Source organism: Lutjanus erythropterus, chromosome 23 (genome assembly GCF_056507025.1).
Source record: "Lutjanus erythropterus isolate fLutEry1 chromosome 23, fLutEry1.hap2, whole genome shotgun sequence".
Lineage (NCBI taxonomy): Eukaryota > Metazoa > Chordata > Actinopteri > Lutjaniformes > Lutjanidae > Lutjanus > Lutjanus erythropterus.
Window position 1 is genome coordinate 19,485,991 of NC_139339.1, and position 26,193 is coordinate 19,512,183.

Below are 26,193 nucleotides of genomic sequence, written 5' to 3' on the forward strand. Positions count from 1 at the left end.
GAGACATCAGTCAGTCAGTGTGCTGTGAGTCTAAACCAGACCTCCACTTTCTGTGTGTTCCCCACATGACGAGCCTCAGTCCCGTTGTTAGACTCATTCTGAAGAGTTCAATAGCAACATTTCTAACACAAAACACAAGAAATTACAGAACTGTTTATTGTTTAAAGCCATAATTTAGGAAAGATTAAGATGTAGCTAGTCAAGTCTGTGGTCTTTGATTTTCTTTGATCTCTTTTTATAAATGCTGTGGTTTATTTCACCGTCATCTAAGTGAGACAGAGACAATTACATTAAGGAACTGTCCATTTATAACAAACTGATTGACAGAAAAGGCTCTGCTCTTTGAGGAAGATGTCAAAGAATCTGAGCCGGTACATTAAAGGTGGGGTGTTTTATTCTAATCCAGCATACTTTTGGGTGAGGGAAGCAAGACTGATTAAATTGGGCGTGTGAAGACGGAGATGAAGACTGAGAAAAAAGGTTTATAACAAAGGGAAAAAATGTGATAAACAGGTATCTATTGCAAGGCAAGCTTCTTGAGGAAGAAACACAGGAGTCACGCTGCTTTTGCTCTGATCCGCACTCTTTTACTTTCAAATGGAGAGCCCAAAGTTTATGTTTCAAACTTGTGGGATTGAAAAGTGGTTTTATCTTAACTCCTGCTTCTCAACCTGTCTGCTGTAGAGAACAAAGGAGGAGCCAGCCTCACTCAACTGTTCACTTGCTAGCGTTAGCATGTTATTCATTAGATTACAGCTGTCTGTTTGGGGTGAATAAACACACGTGCGTGCAACATGAACAACAACAATCGCTCCCAAAATGATCCAGCAATCAAACCATTATTTATTCACTTTGCTTTCCTTGGCAATGCATGTTCATGGGCTTTTTGTTTGGGCTAATTTGTTTGGCTGTTGTGTTCAAATATCAGCTGTCTTTCTCCAGTATGACTGACCCCAGCTTTAAAGTCAACAATACATAAGGAGGAGGTTGGGAATGGTGGAGGGAGAAAACTGTAGAGTAAAGATGAAAAGCATACGATTAATAAACATGCTGCATGAGTGTGACTGGATGTTACTAGTCAGCAGCTGATGACCGAGCCAGTCATTGTCAAGCATGAATGAAACTTAATTGTGTTATCTGACTAACTGAGCTTTATTTATGGTGTTCTATATTGTCATTTTCCATTTTCATGACTACTTTTTGGAGACTGATTTATGTTTGATCATTGGTATGTATAATCAAATGTCATTACCTATGAGGATAAGTCGACATCTAAACTAACTTGTTAGTTTAAAGACATGTTTTGGTTTGGAACCCTTGAACAGTGTGCAATATCTTGCCTCCATTATTTTTCCTATGGGGGCTTTTCTGATGCACCTGTCCTGAAAAATGTCCCAATAAGGGACATCTTTTATAAGTAGGAATTTGAAGCAATACTGCTGGGATTACTGTAGTGTGATCAGTCAGTCTATACTAAGCATTTATTTTGGTTTATACACAAAAGTTGGAAGACTTATGGGCTGTTATCTACAGTTGTTTTTGGGATATGTTTTTACAAGCTCAGCCTTCTTTGGAATTTTGAACATTTTGGACCTTTCTGAAGGATTTACATTACTGCAGTAGACTGTGTAAAAGAAGTGGACATAGTCACTGTGACACCCATTCATTTGTGGAATACCATTTTGAGCCTCAAGTTCCTAGTATTTTGGCCAAGGCCATCTTGTTTGTTTGGAGCCAGAAGTGTCCATATTTGGATTGGAGGACGAAGCTGGGGAGGAGTGGATGGTGGATCTGACTGAGAACTCCAGGACACTATGTAACACATCTATAGTGGCAGTCTGACTGCAAATAGCTCCTGGCTGCATTGTGCAATGTTGCTGCAGAGTCACCTTTATAGTATTAAAGTACTCTTAGTAGCTATTGAATAGAACACAGTGACACATATATGCATTTCTGTGCTTGTTTTCTTATTAACAGGTCATTTTGGTAGCATTTTGTTCAACTACAATGAAGGCCTGTCCTAGATCATACCCTGCTTTATCTTGTGTTTTACTCTAAATGGGACCATAATTTATCAAATGAACATCATGCTGTATTAAAGTAGACTAGAAACTAGTGATTGAGACCATAATCTCATTTGGGAACTGTTTACTGAGATCATAAATAAAGTTAGAAGTATGGTCATTTTCATAGACTTCTATGCAATTGGACCTCCTTTTGCAACCAGTGGCGTTGCCCCCTGCTGGCCATTAGAAAGAATGCAGGTTTAAGGCACTTATGTATTGGCTTCATTTTTGAGACTCAGAGGCTACATCTACTTCTTTTATAAAGTCAATGGTCAGTGTCAAAGCAGGAAAAGCAAAATTGTAAATGTCACATGTATAAGGGACATGTCACATATTCGACTTGAGCATCAGAAACCAGACTGAGTTCTGCCTCAGACCAGAAATTAACAATGATTTTTTTAAAGCTGTGGTAACTTGAACACAACGTTTTCACAACTTGTTTCATGTCAAGTTGCTTGCACGCTTTAGTTTTTATGCATGTTGTACTTGAGTGATCCTTGAAGTGACTCATGACTCACTGAATGCTGACTGTTGAATCTATGTTGCTCACTGGTTGGTGCTCTTTGAATCAACCTCGTCTTGTCAAGCTGTTTTATATTTGCAGCCAAGTCAGTTTTATTTTCTGCAGAGTTGTTGCACAGCTGCTACACTGATGGAGATTTTAGCATGTGAAATGCTTTATTTTTAAAAACATTCAAACTGTGGTATTATTTTTAACCATTTTCTTTTAGCTAGAAGAAGGAAAGAGTACAAAATTCACTATTCAGATATCTTTTTACTTTATAGTTTATTACAGGAGTACATTTAACAATCACGGTAACAAAAAAGGAATGGAAGAAAGTAGAACAAGACATTCATATTTTAAACTAAATGAACATTTTTTTCCTGTAAAAAGAAATACAAACATTATGTACAGATTGACATAAGACAGGTTCAAAGAAACCAACAGGTGAGAGGAAGGGGAAGTGTAGTCGCATGGCACTTAAAAAATAGACATACCTCGCTAGTGCTTTCTGTTTTCCATAATTAATATCAAATAAAATGCAGTGATAATAAGTCTGAATAACAAAACAAATAATAATTATTACAGTAATCAAATCAACAATATTAACATTTTAAACACAGTTTACAATATAACTGAAATACATAACATTCTAAATACATCCAATATTTACCAAAGACCTTCTCATTTAGGCTAAAAACTCTAAATCTGTAATAGAATAAAAAATAGCATTTCAAATATCTTATAACAACAATATTAATCGTACAATAACATTAATATTAGGTTATTAGTAGACGTAAATAGCTGATTTTCCCCATGGCTTGCTAAAGAAAGAAATATTGTACAAATTAATATACACTATAACCTATTAATGCTCTTTTTACTTTCACAAAATGCAAATATTTTAATCAGCTAAATTATATATATAAAAAAGGAAGGAAATAGCAAATCTCACTTGATACAAACTATTGCAATCTAGAACTCTCAATTAGAAAATGTACACAAGAAAAGCAGCAAAAAATTTTTATCATGAAGAAATCAGTGGTGTGGTTGGTAGAAAGAGTGAACAATCCATCTGGAATGCTATTGGACAACAGGCTTGTCCAATAAGAAAAGCCCTCTGAGCGTGACCCTGCCCTCCCCTGAAACCTCATTGGTCCTTCTCTCTCAAACTTCAGTTTGGAACTCAGAACTCAGTTCAAGGATTCTAGAATGTCCGAGAGTTCCGCTAACGAGTCCCAGAGTTCCGTTGCAGAAGCTTTCCATATATGGGAAGTGAGAAAAAAAAAACTTCCTCTTCCCATAATTCTGAGACACACAAAGCTCAGAGAGTTCTGATTGTGCAATCACCTCAAACGATAAATCTCTTTTAGCTAATAAAGTTGTTTAAACCATGGAATTTCTTTTGTTTTGCATTCTTAGCGTTGATTGGAGGAGCAGCAAGACAGAATGTCACCTTCTCCACAGAACTCAAAATGGCTGCCCCAAGGAGACGGGAAAATAAAAACAGCACACAAACAAACAAACACAGAATGACAAAGCAACATTCGAGCAGCATGTATGCAGGTCTTCTCTCTACCTCCACCTTATCCCTCTGTCTTTTCTCTTCCCCCAGCTCAGGAAGTTGCACCGGTTCTTGAGAGCAAGTTCTTTATGATATCCTCGTTGCGGGATAAAGTCACCGTCCGCGAGAGTACGATGTCAATGCAACTTGAAAGTGTAGTTTATGTATCAAAGCACAGGTTCAGAGAGTTTACGAAGCAGACCTGGACCCCATTACTGTTTGACCATGATTCAGTGATGCCAATTGGAAATTCCTGGTGGGTGATTCTGCTTTCACCACCAAAATTGCTTCCTTGGGGGGGGATACAAAATGGTTGCAGAAGGTAATGCATGAAGTGAGAGCAAGCGCTATTGGAAACCCCTGATATATTTTTGTTTATGTGGACAGAAAGCAAAGTAATTGGCAGCTTTTCAAAAAGTAATCGGTCCAGCTCTGAAACTACAACAGTGAGTAAGTGACATTATTTATGTGCAGTCAGTCAGAGTTAAATATCAATATCTTATTTGTTATTCACCACAATGTCTACTCTGCACCTGAGTTCACACCACCAAGATTACTGGGAAATGCTATGGTATATATATATATGGGCAACATTTTGAGTCAATGCTGGTGGGCAACCTGTGAGTAGCAGAGACCGACGAGGAGACTGTTGCAAGGTTTTCACTAAAGATGAAGATAATAACATGATGGGAGGACATAGCCTCCAAGTCCTTTTTAGGGTTTGTATTTTGGAACTCAAAGACGGAATCAATTTTAAGTGTGGAGAATGTAAAAGCCATAATGATATCAATCTTCCAGCAAGGTTTTACCGTCTTAAGAGTTACCCTGAATCTCCCTTGAATAAAAGCTCCACGGTTCTTATCCATTATGTCCTTTCTGTTGTTTTTTATTTAATGTCGGTCATTTGAAAACTGAAGCTTATGTACGATGCATGAATGGAAGCAATATGAGATCTGTTGTGGTAAAAAATCAATGAGGATCATAAAGTGTAGAGGCAAAGGAGGTCATAAGAAACTGCACAAATTGCCCATTTGCATCAATTCAAAATGTTATGTTTGCTACCCCTTAAAATATGCAACCAGTCTATCTTTTCCATCAGAAAAACAGTGCTTATTTCTATGCACAGCCCTTTCTTTCACTGCCTGAAATGGTACTTGAATAAGCACTACAAATCATTCAAAGTATTTACTGCATCATGATACGGTTGGCTTGACAAAATGGTGCAACGCCAATCTGACAAGCTCAGCAGCACAGTGTATCAGTGCTACAATGCGCTATGGTCCTTTTGACTGCATCTGTAAGCAAGTTAACAGTTTGAATCTTGATGGATCTTTGATGGAAAACACAAAGCCACAACTGATTTCTGTCATTCTTTCGAATCTTTTTTCAAATAAGCAGAAAACATAAGTTGAACCTGGGTGGCACCATGAGGAATTGTGGCTGAAACCTGACCAATTTTGACCAGAATATCTAGGACTTTGAGTCGATATATCCATCTCTTTACCCTGCTAGACAAATGAAATGGTCCACTGCATTTGATTTAAGCACAAGCAAAATGCTAAAATATCATATTCTTTCATCCTATACCCTGTTTCATCCATCTCGCCTTCCTCCCACAACCGTCTTTACTTTGACTTTTCTAATTTCAACACTTCATTTCCCCGAAAGTACCACCATACTTCTCTTTCTCCCATTGTGCACTACCCACATTCTCTTTCAAATTATATTACATAGCTTTTTTGTACATACATTTTGTTGTACATTTCTTTAAAAAAATACACAGAATAGAGCATAATTAAGAACTTTTTTGGCAGCTTCTTCCTTTCTCAGAGGAAAGTCCCAATCATCATCAGTTGTAACAAGAGACGAAGACTTCTGCTTTTCTTTTAGTCTGTAAAGGAACCTCCAACTTGGCAGAGCAAAGGTGGAGAAGAAAAAATAACTCTGAAATTCTTTCTTTCTTTCCTTCAATCTTCTCCTCAAAGACTTCTTCAATCACTCCCTCCCTTGCCTACTTGTCAACTCTCTGCCCTTCAAACAGTCGCTCCCAGCAGCTCTTCTGACTTGGCCATGATCTCGTTCTGGTTGGAGTCCAAGCCGTAGAACTTGACCTTCAGCCCATCAACGGGGTGGACCACGGGTACCGTGACCACGCGGGGGAACTGCCGGGTCGCCAGCTCGAAACGGCTGGTGCTTGCCAGCTCAATAGCCAGGATGCGAAGGAAGAGGGTGGCGAGCTGCTTGCCCAGGCAGGATCGGACACCACCGCCGAAGGGCAGATAGTGGAAGCGTCCCTCTTTGTCTTCTCCCCGCTCCTGACTGAAACGGTCAGGGTCGAAGGCGTCGACATCCTTGAAAACAGCTGAGGTGTCATGGGTGTCACGAATGCTGTACATCACACTCCAGCCCTTTGGAATCTGAACTCCCTGGAGACAGAAAGACAAAGAAATGTCCTTGGTGAATGAGCCCTTAAATCCTTGTGTTTTGGGATAGTTTCTTATAGTTTGATCGGACTTTCAAAGCTCTTCTTTTTTCTTTAAAGGTTCTTCATAAAGATCTTAGAAGATCTAATGAACCACCCTTTGTTTAGATCTTGACATTTTGGTTAGTTCCGTGTAGTTTGATAGAACTTTCAGGACTCTCCTTTGTAAGTTCTTCATAAAGACCTTGTGAAACTACGTTGTAAATTCTGATGAAACATTCTTTTCAAATTAGATGGCATTTTTTGTTGAGACCTTGACTTTTTGGGTAGTTTCCTGTAGTTTGATAGGGCTATATTCTTTTTTGATGAATAGAACTATCAATGTACAGAACTAAGACAGAAATTGAGTTTGAATGATATTGATCAGACAACACCAAAATTGCAAAGATGTCACATGTGAAGATGAATGCTCCATTTGGAAAGAATATCTCAGTAATAAATTTATGCAAGATAAGAGACAGACACAATTATTGAGGAGATATCAATTAGTGGCTACAGAATTAGCCAGGTTACTCACGTCAAGTTCGAAGGTCTGCATGGCAGTTCGGTAGGCCCCTGAGACAGGTGTGAAGAGTCTCAGCACTTCCTTGATGACACAGTCCAGGTACTTGAGGCTTACAATGGTGTCAAGCCTCAGTTCTCCCTCAGGGCACAGGCAGCCATTGTGGAGGAGCCCTCTGGCTCTCAGCTCCTCTCTCAGGCGCTCCAGGACAGGAGGGTGGCGGAGGAGCTGCATGATGAGTGATGTGCTGGCGCTAGCCGTGGTGGCGAAAGCAGCAAAGATCAACTCGATGGTCGACTCCTGTGGGATGATAGAGAGGCCAGTTGTGAGGAGTCAATACATTATTACTCCTAATTTGTCAAACACAGCAGGTCGGTCAGGGTCCCTATCTTTCAAACTATGACAATCTACATTTGAAGGTGCAGGTTACGTACATTAACTCATAATGTAACTTACATATGTTGAGTACATTAAAAAGCTGTTAATGTTGACTATTGGTTTCACATGGGACAGATACCCCAGTCTTGTGGGTTAAAGTCCTGTCTTTGTTTGACTCATTCATTCACCCCACACCACCCATACATTCTTCTCACTCTTTACACAAGGTCACCTGAATTCAATGGCACAGCAAAATATAATGCAAGAGGGGCACCTCCAGAAATTAAGCGAGAGGGCATGATGAGCAATGTATACTTATGAAGCTTATGTTGGACATGGAATTAGCAATTTTTAATATTCCTCTAAACTTTTGTTTGGGTTTAGAGAATACAAATCTTTCCAGTCTTTCTACCTGTCACTGTGACTATTCACCGCTCGTCCAGAGTCTGGAAAAGCCAGCCACTGATATGGAAAGTAAAGCATAATTTTAGCATGAGCACAAACTTACACTGTGTGCAGAACTGTTTGTCTTTACTTTGTGGGCAAGCCAACTGAATTCTCCCTCAGCTCCTGATGGGCTAATTGCTTGTCACTTGAATAAAGGGTCCGGAGAGTGGAAATATAGATGGTGGTATTATGTGCCGAAGAGTGAGGGTGGATATTAGCCAAATGCCCAACCATAACCACGATTACTGTTTGTACTGTGGCAGAAATGCAAAATACTGAATTTATGGTAGAAGAAAACAGATTTTCTCACCCTGCATGTTATAGAGTTGTCAGGAATTCTGATGTATCCTTTTCAAAAAATTGTTTTTGTCCACAATTGTTAAGCCAAATTGTGAGCAAAGTCAACCTCAGCCTTTCTTTGGGCACAAATCCATTACCCCACACCTCAAGCTTGCCATTTGTTTCGTAACAACGCACAGCCAAAAAAAATGCCAACAGCCAGTACACCATAAAAGTATGTTGTTTTTAATTCCTGAAAAGTAGTGCGTTTGGAAATGTGAAGTTCGTATCCAGTAAAAACATTTAGCACACTGTGGCGGGCCCATTATTAAGGTAGTGGAATAAATAACACTGAGGCTGGGCAGCACGACTCTCATTATAAACCTCTCATCTGCCATCATCTGTGTCAAAACACATCTCGGCCTCACCCTACATGTGTGTGCACGTTATATATGCGTGCGTCAGAAAACTGCAGGAGAGTGCTTCAGCCTGGGCCTCTGCGACAGGGGCTCCCCAGTTCACTTTGTGAGTGTGTATTTATATATATGTGTGAGTGTGTGCGTACAGGAGGCCTCTTTCAGACCCCTCGCAGGGGGAGTGTTGACTTATTTTTGGCCCTGGACTTAACCCAGAAACCACAGAAAGCCAGAGAGAAGCAGAGAGAGTTGAGTTTCCACAGAATTCCTCAGAATTACTTTAATAGGTAAATAGAGGGTGTGCCTGTCCACGACTGTGTGTGTGTGTGTGTGTGTGTGTGTGTGTGTGTGTGTGTGTGTGTGTGTGTGTGTGTGTGTGTGTGTGTTTTACTGTTACTGTCTGCCTATGGGCATCAGGTCAGCATCCCTGCAGTCATATTTTACATAAAGTTGTGTATCATAAGTCACTTTCATTGATTATGATCCAAATATGATTTGTTGGACAAATTATGATAATTGTGTGTGTGTGTGTGTGTGTGTGTGTGTGTGTGTGTGTGTGTATGTGTGTGTTCAGTCAGCCAAGTCAGGTTCCCTTTGGCAGCACTTCACTAGGTAAACAGTGACTGTGTGTATATATTTGAACACATACACAACAGAGTTGTGTGTACTGTGTGTGTTAAGCTCCCACGTGTGACTGAGTGGCTGCTTGTGTGTCTGGCTTCTCTCCAGCACATGTTTGCTCATCACTCAGGTGATTTTTGTGCGTAAATGATGTGTTACCTTCAATTCCTGCATGGTGAGCTCGGTGCCGTTCTCTTTGGCACTCTCCATCAGGACATCCAGCGCATCGCTGTAATCCTTCCCCTGGGAGCACAGCGGCTTCTCCCTGATGGCCTTCTCTATGCTTTTCTGCAGGGTGTCTCTTGCACGGATGCCCTGCAAACACATACAAAGAAAATTTAACACCCTCTTGTGATGTTGAGAACTCAAAAAATGCTTCAGTTACAGAAAGTGAAGTAAAAAAAATAGGGTGAAAACACAACTGACCCATTGTAAGTCCAACAGTAAGTCTAACAGTTGACATGGTAACCAGCAGAACCTCATTCAACTTTCTCCTTTCCTGTTCCCTGCACTTACATATGGTATGTACTAGACTCATTTGCAGCTATCGTGAAACTTTGAAGATGGTAAAAAGACGTTGCTGGAGGACCTGTAAAAGCAATTTGGTTAAAATTTGGTTTTCTCTCCGATATTGATAAGTCTAGCACGTAGCATCGTAAGTGCAGGAAACTGGACAGGAGAAAGTTGACAGAGGTTCTAAAGCTTAATAAACTTAAGTACATTTTATTAGCAACTACAACATAGGATAAAGGGAATAATTTCAACTTTGAGACAGAAGCAAATAAACAAAAATGGCACTAAATGACAAAACCATGAACCAAATGGAAAAAGTTAAAGTTTTTTGTAAGAAGTAAAAGTTTGTGTATAGGATTATCATATAGGATATCAACAACATACCTTCCTGTAGCCGCTAAATGGCAGATCTATAGGCAGGCTGAACAGGTTGTCAACAAAGTCCTGGAAGGTTGAGAAGAGATGCCTCATCTCCTCCTCTGACACCCTGAATCCCAACAGCACCCTCACCGCCATGGTGAACGACAGCCGCTGGCTCTCCCTGCAGAAAGACAACCAATCAGGACCTCAGTTGCATCCAGTATTAAGATACAGTGTGCACCTAAATGCATTTATACCCTTTAGACTGAAGTGTTCTTCTACCATAATCCTAGGCAGTCTGAACTTTTCCTTTCTGTTGTACAACTCTCATATATTAGATGTTTCTAACCATGCTGATGAGCTTTGTTTTATTGCAATGGATAAAAATTGATAATGACCTGTCCAACATATGCAAACCTGCAGCAACAATGATGTTTCAACAACATCACTTCTACCCATGATGCCTCTACCTCTTAAGTCAAGACCTTACGTTATGTTGGGATGTCTTAAATTTGATGTTTCTGTTTGCAGTGGTTGATATTTTATCCATGGCTGATCTTCTTATTTCACATAATAATATTATATCTATCTGCTACTGTAGTATTTCTGCCTCTAGCAATGAACTTGCTACCTGCAAATGATCTCGTCCCCAATTTCTAGCTGCAATAACAGTGGCTTTTCTGTCCCTTGTGAATGCATTTCTACTGTAGGATCCCCTCTAGTACCTGTAGACATTAATGGGCTCAGGGTTGGAGCTCCAAACCCGGAGGCTCTCCTGGATGACCTGCTGGATTTTTGGGAGGTAGGATTCCAAGGCCTCGTGGCTGAACACTTTGGCAAACACCTGCAGAGACAGAGTGAAAGGCGTATAATGTCATTTAAAATGCAGACTGTGACTGTACTTGTCTAATCATGACTGTAGACACACAGATAAAGATCGACCTGGATTTCCATTAAATGCTCATAAATTGTATCACTTGGCACACAGACAGAAAGCATAGAGAAATGCATTTAAATCAATGCAAGTCCAAGCAGAGGACAAAAGCACTGATTACCGCATACAGTATATGTCCCTCTTACAGTAAGTACACACAAGAAGAATATCTTCAGGAAACCTTTGAGCGTAGCAAATCCTGACTGACAGGCTGCATGAACATATGGCAGGACAGGTTTGTACTGCTACAATGTTTACATGTATTGACTCCACCAAAGAGATTTTTTAGACCCATTTGTTTGTCTATCTGTCAGTTTGCAGGACATCTCAAATATAATATAATTTAGAGGAAAAGTTCAGCCATTGGCTCGGGGTGAATTGATTCGTTTTTGCTTTTAGCGTGGTCATTTATAAAGCACTTTATGTTCTTGCAAGGCTGGGAACCAGACAAATCCGAGAGCTCATGTTTAATTGGTCTGGCAGATATGTGCATAGATTTCTACCCATCCCGTCCCACGTTACCACAAACGTCAATCTAATAAGGGATGAGTGCGAAACAATGTCTACACAGAGGAGTACAACCTTACTGGCTGTATCTGAATTGTGTTTTTTTGGTCTGCACCCATTGATAATGCCATTTGACTATTGAAAATTAACTGATAACCCATCTATGAAGATTCTCTCTGATCCGGGTCATAATATTCGCTAGGAGCCATCATAGGCAACTGGACCAATCCAACAAACTTAATCCAATCTTTACGGAAATGGTGCATCATGTATCTGGATAACACTGAAAAAAACGTTATATGTTTTTTTTGATTTCCTACATCATCCTATAACTGGTTTTGATAGGTGTGATATATCTGACAAACTGGTGTAACTCTTAAATGAACTGGGTGGTTGCAGCCAAGACTAGCTGACGTTTCCACGTTTCAATGACGAACAGTGTTTGACCAACAGATCGCACTACAGCAGTATAAAAAGTGGCTTCTATTGGTTGAGTCTGACTCACTTGACATTTTGCAAAGTTGATCTTTGTAAAAATTTCCTAATATTAGCCTTCCTTCTTTCTCCTGTCATATCTGTAGAGCATTTTCTATCCATTAATCCCCCATCTTCTCATCTTCTTGAATCATACCTAGACAAGACTTTCCATTGTGTTCATTCTTATTCATTCTCTGTGATGCCCATTCCTTATTCATCCTCAAATTCTCCTTCTTTTTCTCCCCCCCTCCTCTTTACAGAGACTTATACATTGTGGAGGTTTTCCCCTGTAGTCAGCAGAACTAGAATGACAGGCAGAAAGAGCAAGACAGAGGAGGGGGGGTTAAGTCTTTCCTGGCTGCTCGTAGTATTTCTTAGTATGAATCAGTCACCAGTCGTCAGCGTTGTTTGGACAAATAACATTCCATCTGATTTAACCTCCAAAACTGCCCTTAAAACAGTCTTGGGAATGATTTAGAAGTGGAGAACATTGGAGAGGAGAGGAGAAAAGTGAGCAGAGTAGACTAGAATAGAGCTTTTATATTAATATGAATCAGTCAGTAACACTCAGCTTCATGCAGATAAATAACTTGTACACTTAACCTTTAGCACCCTCCCCAAATCAGTCACAGTTTATATACATATAGGGAACAGAGGAGAATCATTAATATCACTGATGGTTGGGGCAAAATGTCATCTCTTCAGTGATGAACATGAACAGTTAAGCTTTTAAGCAGCGCCTTTTAAAAGAGTACATTGTTCGAACCATAGAACCCCGTCTCATTCTTTATATTAGATGTCACAGAAGTTACAATATTAGGTTTTATTCGATCAGGAAGGCAATGCAGCACATTGTTGAGAGACTGGTACACATGTTTTGCATTTTCTGCCCAGTGAAATGAGACTGGAACATTTGAACAAGCAAATTTTTTTATTAGACATGAATACTTATGTCTAATGATCAGTGGCTGGTCCATCAGTCCTTCAATTCACTTTGAGAGCCTTACGATCGTTTTGGAAATGCTAGTTAAGATGTGGGTTGAGCATTGAATGTAGATTTGTTTCGCTATATTAGTTTCTTTGCTTTTTTCATTCATTTTGAAGCACTTTGTGTGCTTTTCTTGAGCTCCTTATTTATTTTCTAATCTGCACAAACTTAGAATTGCATCTTGTTTGTATTTTTTCTCAGTTTATTTGATCACTGTGGGTTCTTTTTATGAGTCTCCTTCTACTTTTCATAACCAGTCAGATAAAAAATACACCAAATTTACAACCCAGAAACAGATATCTGCATATGAATGTGGAATCTATATGCAAGGGATAAAGATTTTGGTTGTGGAATCATTCTCTTTTCTGTTTCTGGTCTGAGAAATATTGACCAATCATAGTTCAGCAGGCTTTGGTTGCGTGCAGGTTAATGGTCTGTGTGGAGAGCAAAAGAGAACATATTGGCCGAAATGCTGTCTTAGAACCTATCATCATCATCTGACACCTATTTAGCTTTTTACAGCTGTTTTTAAAATGTATCTGCATTTACTTTTGTGAAAAAATCCAGTTGTAGACGTCATCTTTCAACTCCAACTCCATTCTCGTGTCTCAAGTGGGCTGTGGGCAATGACCAGTTTAGGAGAGGAAGTCTTAGCCCAGCTGATATCCGAGTAACGGATATCTTGAATATAATGGATAACGGATAATGGATATATACTTGCAATAAATATGGATTGGATGGACTGGATTTTGCCAAATCACAATAACAATTTTTAAAGTGCCATCTGTCCAGAATTAACATTTGGTACACCATGGTGTGCATTTATAGCTTTTTAAGCACAAAGAAAATGACTTGTGTATTTTGGAATATATTTTCCATATGTTTACACACTGAGGTAATATGGTTAAAAAGACAAAGTGTTCCTGCTTCTTTTCATTGAGACATAATGAAGGCTGAGAGGAAAGAAAGGAGCTTCTAGTGGGATTTGAGTCCAGGCCAGTGAGGGTACATGTGGTTCCTGAGGTCGATGTTTTTGAGCCACCAAACCATCAGTTGGGCACTCGTACTCTTATTTTGTCCTCTACCTCATTTTCCTCTCATTTTCTTTCTCCTCCGTTGCTCTCGTCCGTCTCTCTCCCATCATTCCTCCAAACCCTGCTCCCCCCCCTCCCTCCATCGCCCTCAGGATGAATGAACAATAGTCCACTGAGGTGCGGCTGCTGTGTGCACGAAAGTGTGTGAAGTATGTGCATGCACTGTATGGGTATGTACTGTATATATGCTGTGTGTGTGTGTGTTAGGGAGTGGTTAGTGCAGATCACAGAGCACTCTGAGACGTTAGCAGAGCTACATTTCCTCTGCCGCACCCTGGGGCCGCTGGTCACAGATCAGCTTACATGACCTGCTCTCAAACCCTGACCACAGGGGATTACATGCACTATCTGACCTCAAAACAGTCTGCGAAGAAACATAATGCTGGCATGGCTATTCTTTGGTTTGTTTGGTAGCTGATTTAGTTAGTTAGAGGTTGGTTAATTTCATTCTATGATCGATTGGTCACTGTTCGTTTATCCAATGGACAAGGTGTGGTGAAGTTCCAAGTTTGGATTTTCAAGGTCAATTTTATTGGTCATAAGGAGGTTAACACAGGGTCAATGGTACAATTAAATGCGTATGGCGAGAAGAACCTCATCTCACTCTCACCTTCTAAGCATGTAAGAGAAACTGTGGTGGTCGCAAAACTTATGCAAAACATTAAAGCTCATATCTAGAGCCAGAGTTTGGTTTGTCCATTCTGGGCTACTGTAGAAACTGCACGCTCTTTAGATATAAATGGCTAATTTTAAGGTAACGAAAACACAATTATTATTTTCAGGTGATTATACGCTAATGAAAACATACTTATGAATACTGAGTCGATGCTGTCAATATATTCAGCTAAATCTCACACACTGGACCTGAAAATAAGGATTTCTACAAGAGTAGGAATAACAAGATTATAGGAATATGGAGATTCTGAAGATTTAGATGAAAATGAGTGAGACTTGTGCCTCTTGTCTTGTGTCTCTTGATTATCCACCAGAAACGCTTTGCTAAATCTCTCCTGACTGCAAATAGCTACACTCATGCTCACAGCCAATCAGAGCACAAGAGTAGTAGCCAATCACAGCACAATAGGGCAGGACTAGGCAGAACAGTCTTGGGGAAGCCACCATATCACTAGAAGGGGACAGTGAGCCGAGGTGTTTGCAATATGCAACCTTACTGCTAGATGCCACTTCAGAACACAGCGGTCCTTAGCATCCATGATGTCAAATTATCTCTTGTCATTTAAGTAATTTGACTTATTACTTAGTAAACTAGTCGTTTATTTAGTTATTCAGTCCATTGCCTGTGTTGGTATGTGAACAGTTTTTCACTCATTTGTTTGTTGTAGTCATTTTCGAGGTTTTCTTATCAGTAAAATGGATGGTAGTTGGTTGGTTAACCAGCCATTTGATGATATAATTAGTTTCCAATCAATCTACTGTTCTTTTTAATGGTTTCTACGAACATGTTTAAGAGTCATTCGGTAAATCTTCTGCAAGATCTCAAAGAAATATTGAAAAAACATTGACAAGAGACTGAAAAGTGATTGGACAAAATATTTATTAAGCCAAAGGAGGTTGTGTAACGTTGTGAATTAAGCTATTTAACCCGTCTGCGCTGGATTATGCATAATTGGTCAATTTGGGTGAGTACTTTGCCTTTTCCTACACACACATACACACACAGCAGGGTCGAGCTACTGTAGGACTGGAGAGCCAGTGGTGTGTGTGTGCAGGCTGAGACTCTGAAAGGTAACTATAGGTCAGACAAACACACACACATTCAGACACACATGAGTATGGTATCTCCCTACACGGCCCTGCTGCCAATCAAACACAGTTTTTTATGCAGCGTCACTCTGGGACGTTCCAAGTTCCACACAGTACGGGGGTGGAGGTGGTGGTTGGGGGGGTTGTTCAGTACAACAGTCATTTTGCTGCACCACAAAAACGTGACTGTCTTCTGTAGCCTGCAGCGCAAAGACACAGGCTTAAAGACACACACACAACGTTGCACACACACTCCCAGACTCCTGCACACACACTCATAGTCACAGAGGCACACACAGACACGGCCGTCCTAATAACGTCCATATGTCTTAAATTATGTGAAAGTGCTGCGAGCTGCTGGTTCCACAGACATGTAAAGACTCCTTTATTCTTCTCTCTGCCCTCCTTCTCTTTACTCCCACCTCTTCCCGTCTCTCCTGCCCCTTCATCCATCCTTTTTAAAATACTTTTTATTCCTTTTCTCTTAGTCAAACAAGCAGTCCATACGTCTGTCCTCCCCTGCTTCTATCAACACTTTGAATCAGAAGAGGATTGCTTTGTTGGTGAGATTAGGTGTAAGGGTCAGAGAAGCCAGGTGAAGTTCAATCACATTATTTCAGCGGACGATTTTAATATTTAATATTTAATATCATGACTTTTACTTTTTTGGAATTTATATCCAAATGCATGTGCTCTTGTCAGCTTCTAATCAATGTACTGTGGACGGGGTAAGCAGGAAAAGGTATTTTAGCCACTTATAAAACTCAAACTAAAAAAGTCAGGGTCATTTTAAGTGTACGATATATTTAGAATATTTTCAGCACTTTACTTTTACCAGACAGCCATTTCCAACAGAAAATAGCTGTTATATAAGCCAAATATCTCTGCCTCCAAACCAACCAAACTCCATAGCCAAAATCAGCTATTTTATCTTGCAGAACATGTGAGTTGCTGGACTACCGCTGCCTCAATTGTTTAGTTTGTTTGTGTTATTGTGTGACTTTGGTGAGTCCAATCTATCCTTTTAAAACACCAGTCACACAATAACACACATTAACCAACAGATTTAGGGAGCAGTAGACGGCCAACTCCTGTGTTGAGTGAGGTAAAATTAGATTAAACCAATATGGAGTTTGATGGCAGAGTGATATTTGGCAGAGTGCTTATTGATTATTAATTACTGATTTACCTCATACAAGTGCACTGCTCAAATTATCTGAACTATCCCTTTAAAGAGAAATACTGTAATTAATAACATTTAATATGCCTGCAAGTCTGCAGAACGAGAGGAGCTCATAGGATAAGATGCATGGCTCCAGATTAATCTATCCTGCTGTACACTTTTTGAATTTTTGCATAAGAAAAACTTGGTTATTTCCATTTGATGCTGCTTTATTCAATACATTTTTAGGGAAATATTGTCTTGTATCTTATTTGAGATCTTTAGTAACTGGTTACTTCAAAATAAAATGTATAAAATAAAATATCTAAAAATATAGTGCATTTTTATAGATTAAACTGCCAAGCACTGTTTCAGTGTGTTATCAATTGCCCCACTTCGCCTCAACATTAAATGCTGCTTATGTTATGACACCGACAACATCCCCATATTATATCTGACAACACTCTGCATAATGAGTACTTTACGTATTTTATTATGTATTATATTTATGTCCCTTCTTAAGTAAGTAATATTTTGTCCTTAATGTTTTTATACAACTGTGGAATTCTGCATGTAATTTGATAATTATAATTGTCTTTTCTCTACTAATATATCTATCTGGAATGGGAATATAAAAACCACCTGCACCAGAGCCAACAGTGACACAGTTGTTGGTCTATGTTCACCTCTCTGTAAAAAAAAAATGTTTTACTTCTTTAAATTTGAACTTTAAAGGCAGGTTGACCTGAGTACAGCACAGAGGGGATGGACAGAATGGGCTTCAGCTCAGTTAGAATTGGCAGTGCCCTCTACTGACGATGAGCAGAAGCACAGGAGGCATCAGAGACACATGCAGAGCAGCACACAGAGAGAGGAGGAAAGTTGGATTGAATGCACTGCATGTAAAACACACAGAAAGAAAACAGGTTAAAAGTGACACTTAAATTGAGGCAAAGGTCAATTTGAATCCCTCCACATGTCCTCTTTCATTCCTGTCTGTTTTTCCTGTCCGTGCTTCTCCTTTTCCTAAATTTAGGTATGGGGAGATCGTTCCAAAAACAAGAAAAACAAGAGGGAAGGAAAATGTGGAGGGAGAAGTCGAGAGAAAGAGGTGAAATGAGGAAATTTAAATAGTGGAGGAAAAGAGGTATGTCAGCCGGGTGAAAATAAAGAACTGGCTGCCACTGTCAACAACAGTGTGTATTTGCATGTATCTCTGTGTGCCTAACTTGGATTCACCCGCTGTTATTTCAGTATAGAGGGACATTTTTCCACCACAGGTCAGGTAGGGCTTACTGGCCATCCCAGCATGTTTACTAGAGCACACCAACTCTGGATTTTGTCAGTTTATATTGCTGGAAAATACTTTTCTTTACACACCCCATCATAGCCAAAGACTGTTGGGTAGTATATCTCAGGTATTTTTTTTATAGTATTGTAGAGTTTTATAGTATTGTAAGAAGTAAGGTGTATATAACAACATTGTAGGGACTTGGTCACTCTGAAAGGGATGGTGATAAACTTTTTATACTGTCATTCATGTTATAATTGTGGTGTGGACACCCACTTGACTATGATTTTTAAAATGATATACCTGTAGTTAATGTTATAGTTAATGTTCTTGGTGAGGACAGTCCTTAAGGGACTTGTCGGTTTCATGTCGTCCAAAAACATGCTGATCAGTTCATTAGGAAACTCTCAGTTGTGAGATGTTTGCTCTGCTTCTCTTGCTCTCATTTCGTTGATATGAGTGAAGAAATTTGTTCTAAGGAATAAAGGTCTTGAAGGTTGGCTCAGGGCCTATAGAAGGCGTGTTATAACTGGCTTCTGTCACAACATTTGCATTCAAATTTCAGTGCAAGAGCAGCACTGGTTCCAAACTCAAGCTCCCAGCTGTTCATAAACGCATGGGAAAAGACTTGATATGGTGACGAAAGTGATAAATTGTGTCTGTTTGGAGCAGAAGTACATGTGTTTGGTTTTGTTTTCAGACGAGGATGATGTGTAAAGCCTGGCTGGCCCCATTTGGCCCTGATTGGCCTGTAGTGGAAAAGCAGGCCGCTGTGGCTCTTTGAGGGAGTTAGTTTCCTAGCTTAACACGGGGTTATATGGAAACTGGCTGGCTCTGTTGATCCACCAAAGGCTAATGTGCTGTGTGAAGATTGTTTTTCCGTACGAAAACCACAAGGACGGCCGACACACACACACACACACACACACACAGTGAGAGGAGCAGTTCTGGTCCAGTGGGTCAGACAGTAAGCCAGTCGCTCATTCTTTCTCTCAGTTGATGTTGTTTCACTTCTGTCTGTTGACTTAGTTTTATTACCCAGAAAACAGGAGGGAACGTTGCCAACCCACATACACACACACACACACATGCACACACACGCCTACATAAGACTTAAAAACTTCCCAGTTGACCTCTCTGCCCTCGTTCTATCTTTCACTGACTCTGTCCGTTGACCTTCCTGTAATCAAAATGATTAGATTCCCACAGCATCCACAAGGTCAGACAGCCACCACATGAATATGTAACTGTTGTATTTTAATAAGTTGTATTTTTCAAGTTAGTTTTTCCAGGGCTTTTTAGCACCTATCTATCAATCATCAATTTTTTCCCTCGTTAAAAGGCTTTTCCTTACCCAGGGGTCTAAGGGATGTGGGGTGTTGCATACTGTAAAGCCCCCAGAGGTAAATTGCAATTTGTGATACTCGGCTGTGTAGATAAAACTGAGTTAAACAGTGTGGGCAGAATCATGCCTACTCTTTCAAGGTTTTCTGTGGCCAGCATTTATTGTCTTTGTCTGTTCATATTTGCTCTCGAGGTGCAGAAACCCCAATAGTCCAAAAAATGTCCCAGTGGAAAGAAAGCCCATTGATCTGATAGCCAGCTTTCCCAAGAATAAACACCCACTGCTCTGAAGGTCCATTGCTCCAAAAATACACGCTCTCCCTGCAGTAACACACTAAACTTAACCACTAGCAGTAATCCTAACACCTGCAGGGAGGGTGTGTATTTTCAAAGGGCAATGGGCCTTTGGAGCAACGGGACATTTTTTGGACTATTGGGGTTTCGGAATAATGGCCAATTGAAACAATGGGCAGTCCCCACTAATGGTGCCCGTACACATTCCCTTTCTTCTTCTTCTTCTGTTTCTTCCCAAATAAAAGTTGTATGTACTGGATATAAATACTGTTATGTCAAGAAAGAGCTACCATACAGTGTTTTGTAATGGAAATGGAGGTTGTAATATGTTGCTAAATCAGCTCATACATCATACATCATACATTTATTTACATGAAAACATCAGATTTTATCACTGTATTGACCTAAATCCAAGACTATTTTTTCTGGAAATTGCAGTTGAACATGTGAAGGTTGTTTTATATTTGAGGACGAGACAATGGAATTAAAAGAAAACCAGCTCCTTCAGAGAGCATTGCATTGTGGGTTGTTTGTAGCCTTAATATTGCTCTGCCAGTGAATGTATTCAAGTGTGATGCTTTTCTGGACATCTTTAAAGGGACGTACTGCGGATGGATCATAAATCAACTGTCAAACAGCCAAGAAATATTGCTGTCACAGATGAACAAGAGCTCAAAAAGACAAGGATAGTTAGATAAAATAATGTTGACCACTTCTGAGAGCCTGACAGGACAGAGGAGTTTGAGTGTGTGACTAAGTGAAAAAGTGAAAAGTGTGGGGTCTTATATTGGAGCCAATACAGTACTTTAAAATCTGTAATATGACACTTCATCACTTGACCTCTGTAGGAAAAACCTCTTTCCTTTGGCCCTTTTGCCTCCTCATGAAGGTCACAGGTCATGGACACGGTCATGGCAGCACGTATGAGACCGTTTGTCTTGCTCAAGGGCACTTGAGTACTGTGGTTGCTTGGCAACGCAGGACTTAAACCAATGACTTTAAGCTTTTCTGTATCTGGCTGTTGGGTTTAAGAGTGGGGGAATGTCCAGGTGTATGTGTGCACATATGCTTTCGTGCACTACTATATGTGTGTGTGTGTGTGTGTGTGTGTGTGTGTGTGTGTGTGTGTGTTGGGCCCCCACAGAAAGCCCCTCTTTGTGCTGTGTTGGAGGCAGCCTTCCTAATCAGGGGTCATTACATGAGGTTAGTGCGGGGGTCTCCAGGGAGAGGAGAAGGGATCAGAGCCCAGATTAGACCCAGCCGACCCCTCACTGTCCCCGGGCACCACGGTAACGAAACCTGACCCCGCCTCCAAAACTCCCTCCTTCCTCTCTCCCGCAACCATGGAGGACCCAGAGAGAGAAAACTAGACACTGATTTACAGGAAAACACACCAGACCCTCCTCGTCCAGGTTCTTTATGTGTGTGTTTGTGTGTTTATCTGTGTGTGTACGTGCGGAGGGAAGGTATGTACCCCGGGGATAACAGGATAATAGGGGGGAGAGGTAAGTGGCTGATTACCTGAAATGGTTCTGGCACAGAACAGAGAGAGAAAAGAAGCAAAAGGAAGGAAGTAAAAGGTGAAAAACACTGAAAAAAGAAAAAGAAAAATATAATCGGTAGAATCAGGAAGAAATTAGAGAAATTAAGCAGACAAGATGAGGAAAAAAAAGGCAAACCAGTATGTAGATGACTGGAGGAGAGGATGGAGTGATGGAGGGGTCGTTCTCACGCTTCAGCAGCCAGAACGTTGCTGATAAGACTGAGAGGACAGGATAGTTTTACACTGATACGCTCTCTGTCTCTATGTGTGAAAGAGTGTGTCCTACCTTCCTCATTGTGCAGCAGAGGACTCCAGTGCTTTTGACAAATAGCTGTGTGTGTTTGTGTGTGTGTATCTGTGTTTCTACACCTAATCAAACTGTGCATTATATGGCCTCTCTCAGACATCCGTTGCATTTTTGGCACTGTTTTTCATCTTCGTATTTCTCTGTCAGTGAAATGTTCCAAAATGGGAAATGTGGTGGGCGTCCATGAAATTGATTGGCGGTTCCCAACCTCTTTTGTAAGCCATCGGCTGCCAGTCCTGGTCAGTCAACACAAGTAACCCTTCATCAACACCACCAGTTGTTTTCATTTGATTTAATTTCTGGGTGTCGCTATTATAATAGACTGAATATACCTGTGGAGGTCAGTTTGGTCAAGTTTAATTTTGTGCTGTCATATGGAGTGGCATCCATCCATCGCTCCAACCATCCATCCATTACTTTCAGTTGTCTATTTCAATGGTTTATACATTTCTTTTATCTACTTCATCTCCTCTGTCTTCTTGCTTAGCCTAACTTGTTTTTGCACCCTCCTCATTGCAATTCTTAATTTTTATTCAGATTTAGCACTTGTAGGAAGTGAAGCACTCCTCAAAGAAGACACTTCTGTCCATTTTCCCCCTTCTTTCCCCTCACATATCCCCACCTCCAACATGTGCATATGTATTCATATGTATTTGTCTGCGTCCTGACCTTCCTCCTCTTGCGGTGGATGTCTCCGATGCTGTTGGCCAGCGAGTTGGGTCCCAGCAGCGTGGCGGTGCTCTGAGGCCAGTCCACCGTCACCAGCGTGTGCTCGCCCATCAGCACCTTCCGCACATTCTCTGCGCCCGTCACCCGGATCAGAGGGCGGCCCAGCAGGTGGGTCTTGAAGACGTTGCCGTACTTCTGCCTCCGCGACGAGTGGAAGCCCGAACCCTGGACAGAGAGGGGACAAAAAGATCAGTCTGAAGAGCTCTGAAGAGGATTTTAACTACAACACAGAAGTCATGTAAAAATTAAGGGTTCGAGTAGCTATTAAGATCATTTCAACTGGAAAGAGGAGTTTATTTCTTACGTTTTTTAGCCCACCAAATGTCAAATTTCTACTAATTTAGTGGAAATCAGCTTTTCAGAGCTAATCGTCTGGTGCTTTTTTTATTCACTTGATGTTTTATAAAATTTTAATGATCTCAACACAATTTTCTGTAATTTCCACTGTATATTCATCTCATAAAAATGCAGGAGAAAAAGATGAGGTGGCTTTTTTAAAGGATGTTAGGGCTGAGAGAGACTTATGAGGAAACAGTGTGAATTTTGCTTAAAAGCGGAATTTCCCTTCACCATCAGAGGCATACAGCAGGAGGTGTGAAGAAGACAGTATTTTGAGGAAATCCCCAAACACTCCACCCTATTTAGCCGAAGAAGTGACTTTTCCTGTACCTTCGGTTGATGGAGATCCCCCCCTCATCTCCTACTGCTGATTTTCTTTATTATTTCTATTGTTATTGTCTTGATCGCCACTTTTTTATGCTCAGTTTGACTTTGAGAAGATAAGAAAATGACAAAAACAGAATGGAAATGCATGAAATTTGATAACACACACTTAAATATCACACAAAAAAGTGTTTTAGAGGCCAGCTGAGGTTAAACATAATCATTTATAACATGACATCACAATATTGCTGAGTTTTCAAAACTTTTTAGAATATTTTGGACAGTTCATGCTCATCAACATCACCATCATTATCAAAACTTGCTCTACAGGCTGCAAAATGATAGACAGAAAAAATGACCAAACCCTTTCCAGTTTAAAGGGATATTTTGTATTGTTTTAGGCAGGGTTTTATGAGGTGCTTATCCATATTTAGTGTATGACCTACAATAGATGGCGGTCAACATGCCGCTAGTTTGGCGATGCAAAGAAGCCAAATATCATTTTCTTACTAAACCAAGCTCCACAGGCAAAATCAGCCATTTTACCTCCCAGAACATTGGAGTTGTGGGTCTACTGCCGCCTTGATCAGTTAGTTTGTTTCACTTTGGTGTTTTGAAAGAATAGTTCAAATTCATCAAAGTCCCACAATAATGCAAACAAACTAACAGATCGAGGCAGCAGTAAACCTGCAACTCCTTTGCTCCATGGGGTAAAATTACTGATTTTGCCTATGAAGTTTGGTTAGTTTGGACAGAGTGATATTTTGCTGCTAAAACAGCAGAAACTGATATTGATTTTTTTCTTTTTGCTGCTGACCCCATCCACTGCAGTACATTGCTCAGCTTCCATGCTGGTGCCAATCTCTGCTTCTCCAAATGAGGGGTGTCTCAACCACTATCTACTGTAGGTAATACACTGAGTATCGACGGAGACCTCATACAACCTCACTACAAATAATCTGAACTATCCCCTTAAGCGCTACAGCAATTCGTACAACCGATTTTTACGCTTGCTATTAATTTAAAACAGACTTTTAGGATCTGACCTTCACTCCAGCTTTGATCTTCACCTCTAAAAGCTCTGAGTAAGTATTTTTTCTCTTTGTGGTTTGGGGCCCAAACAGACCATTTTCGGGTGAGTCCCCACATGCTAAAAGTTACTGATGTTTCCATCATCTCGGCTCCCTGAGCAAAACTTATATACACAGTAGACTGCAGATGTTTAGGGAGCGCATATACAGCAGGTTAATTCAATGAGAACTGATTTAGGATGCCTTTAGGATGTGATCTGAGTTGAGCTTTTACATCGAGTGATGAAGAGTTGAGGTTAAAGGTTCTCCAAACATTTTCAGCTCAGGCTTCAAGTACAGTAAATGAAATTTCTCATCCACAAGGACCAGACTGAAGGAATGTAAAAAGATCTTAATGTGGTTTTCTCAAGGATCTGATGCATTTTGACCTTACTTCATCTTTTTTTAAGCTGTTTAGCCTTGATTATACTCCCAAAAAGTTCACATACACAGACACCTATTAGGTCAGTTTAAAATGATTTTTTGGAGTCCACTTGGAGGACGCGTTCCAAACATGCAGAGTAGATCAGCATCTGTAGTGGCCGCATAGAAAAATCTCTGGATAAGTCTGCATGGTCATAACTAATTGGGGATAAATGGATGTCCACATTTACGTGAAACAGACACTCGTGGACATGGAAAATATAATACAGGTTTAACTGACTTAATTGGACTAAAATACATATAAAATGTATATTTGAGGATTAGGAGACGCTCTACCCTCTCCTCCAGGTTAGTGGCTTTTGACTCATACAAATTGATCTTCATCTATTTGCAACAGTTTATTGCAAGAGGCCTAAGGCAGCAAACTAAGGCTTGCATCATAATTACTATCGCCACCTAACAATAAACGTAAATATGGTTCGCTTAGGGCACAGACAACCTGTTCAGCAATTTTTCTGGTGATGACAGGCTGTTAAACAGCAACCTAATTTTTCACATTTTAATCCCAGTTTTCCAACATCTCCTTGTTTGACGACAGTTCATTTTTGCTAAACACTGATCAAATCACGCCTTAAATATTTCCAGTTCTGGTGAAATCAGCAGAAGAAGAGCCAAATGGATCATTTACATAATGACAGCCATCAGTCCTGTGACTGAAAAGGAAAAGACATAAGACAGAAACTTCACCTGAATGTAAGGATAATCCAAGGAAGAAGACATCAAAATTGACAGGGGATCCAGAGGAACTGCAGTGCAGAAACACCAGAACAATGAATGTTCAGAGGCTGATGCCAAAAAGGGATGCAGTGCCTCCAAAAACATCTTTGCTAGAGAAGATACAGAAACAACATTGCCCCTTTTTCACTCAGGGACCCACCAGAAGAAGCCGTACAGCCCATTTTGAGCCCCTGCCCCGCAGTTTGAGCCACCCGGCTGTCAGTAAACCCCCAGAGGACCGGAGCTGGAGTCAGTTAGCGAGCCGACCTGAGTTCAGCTTTGACGCTGACCTCTAAACGGTCCGGGTCACGGCAGAGCGAGAGGGAGCCGACCCCAGAACTGTAAATGGGCTGTTTGAGTGAAAAGAATATATATCAGCCTGAGGGCAGCTTACTGTGTTACACACACACACACACACACACACACACACACACACACACACACACACACACACACACACAAAACGGGCATACACACCAGGTAGACACACCAACAGTTGCAGACAAACATATCATTCACACACATACAGTGAAAACACACATTCACCCACACTCTTAGAAACAAGGGTTCCAAAAAGGTTCTTCTTCATAGAACCCTTTGATGACAAGATGATTAAAATGTAGTTTTAGATCATCCTGGGTGGGTTCTACATCAAACGCTTGGAATATAAAAAGGTTCCTGGTGTAACCCCCTGGGTGGGTTTTAGACAAAACCCATAGGATGTAAAAGGTTCTC

At 40.5% G+C, this 26,193-nt stretch overlaps 1 protein-coding gene across 1 annotated transcript in view; it reads right to left on the reverse strand.

Annotated features, from left to right (window-relative positions):
* Positions 1-3,716: 3,716 nt before the first annotated feature.
* Positions 3,717-26,193, reverse strand: part of cyp26b1 (cytochrome P450, family 26, subfamily b, polypeptide 1) — a 42,039-nt gene continuing 19,562 nt past the window's right edge. Inside the window, exons 2-7 of the mRNA XM_084711719.1 lie at positions 22,505-22,729; positions 10,856-10,974; positions 10,155-10,311; positions 9,417-9,572; positions 7,132-7,416; positions 3,717-6,558 (exon numbers count right to left, since the gene is read on the reverse strand). Of these exons, the coding sequence (XP_084567845.1) occupies positions 6,166-6,558; positions 7,132-7,416; positions 9,417-9,572; positions 10,155-10,311; positions 10,856-10,974; positions 22,505-22,729 (1,335 nt within the window). The 3' untranslated portion in view covers positions 3,717-6,165. The remainder of the gene's footprint in view (positions 6,559-7,131; positions 7,417-9,416; positions 9,573-10,154; positions 10,312-10,855; positions 10,975-22,504; positions 22,730-26,193) is intronic.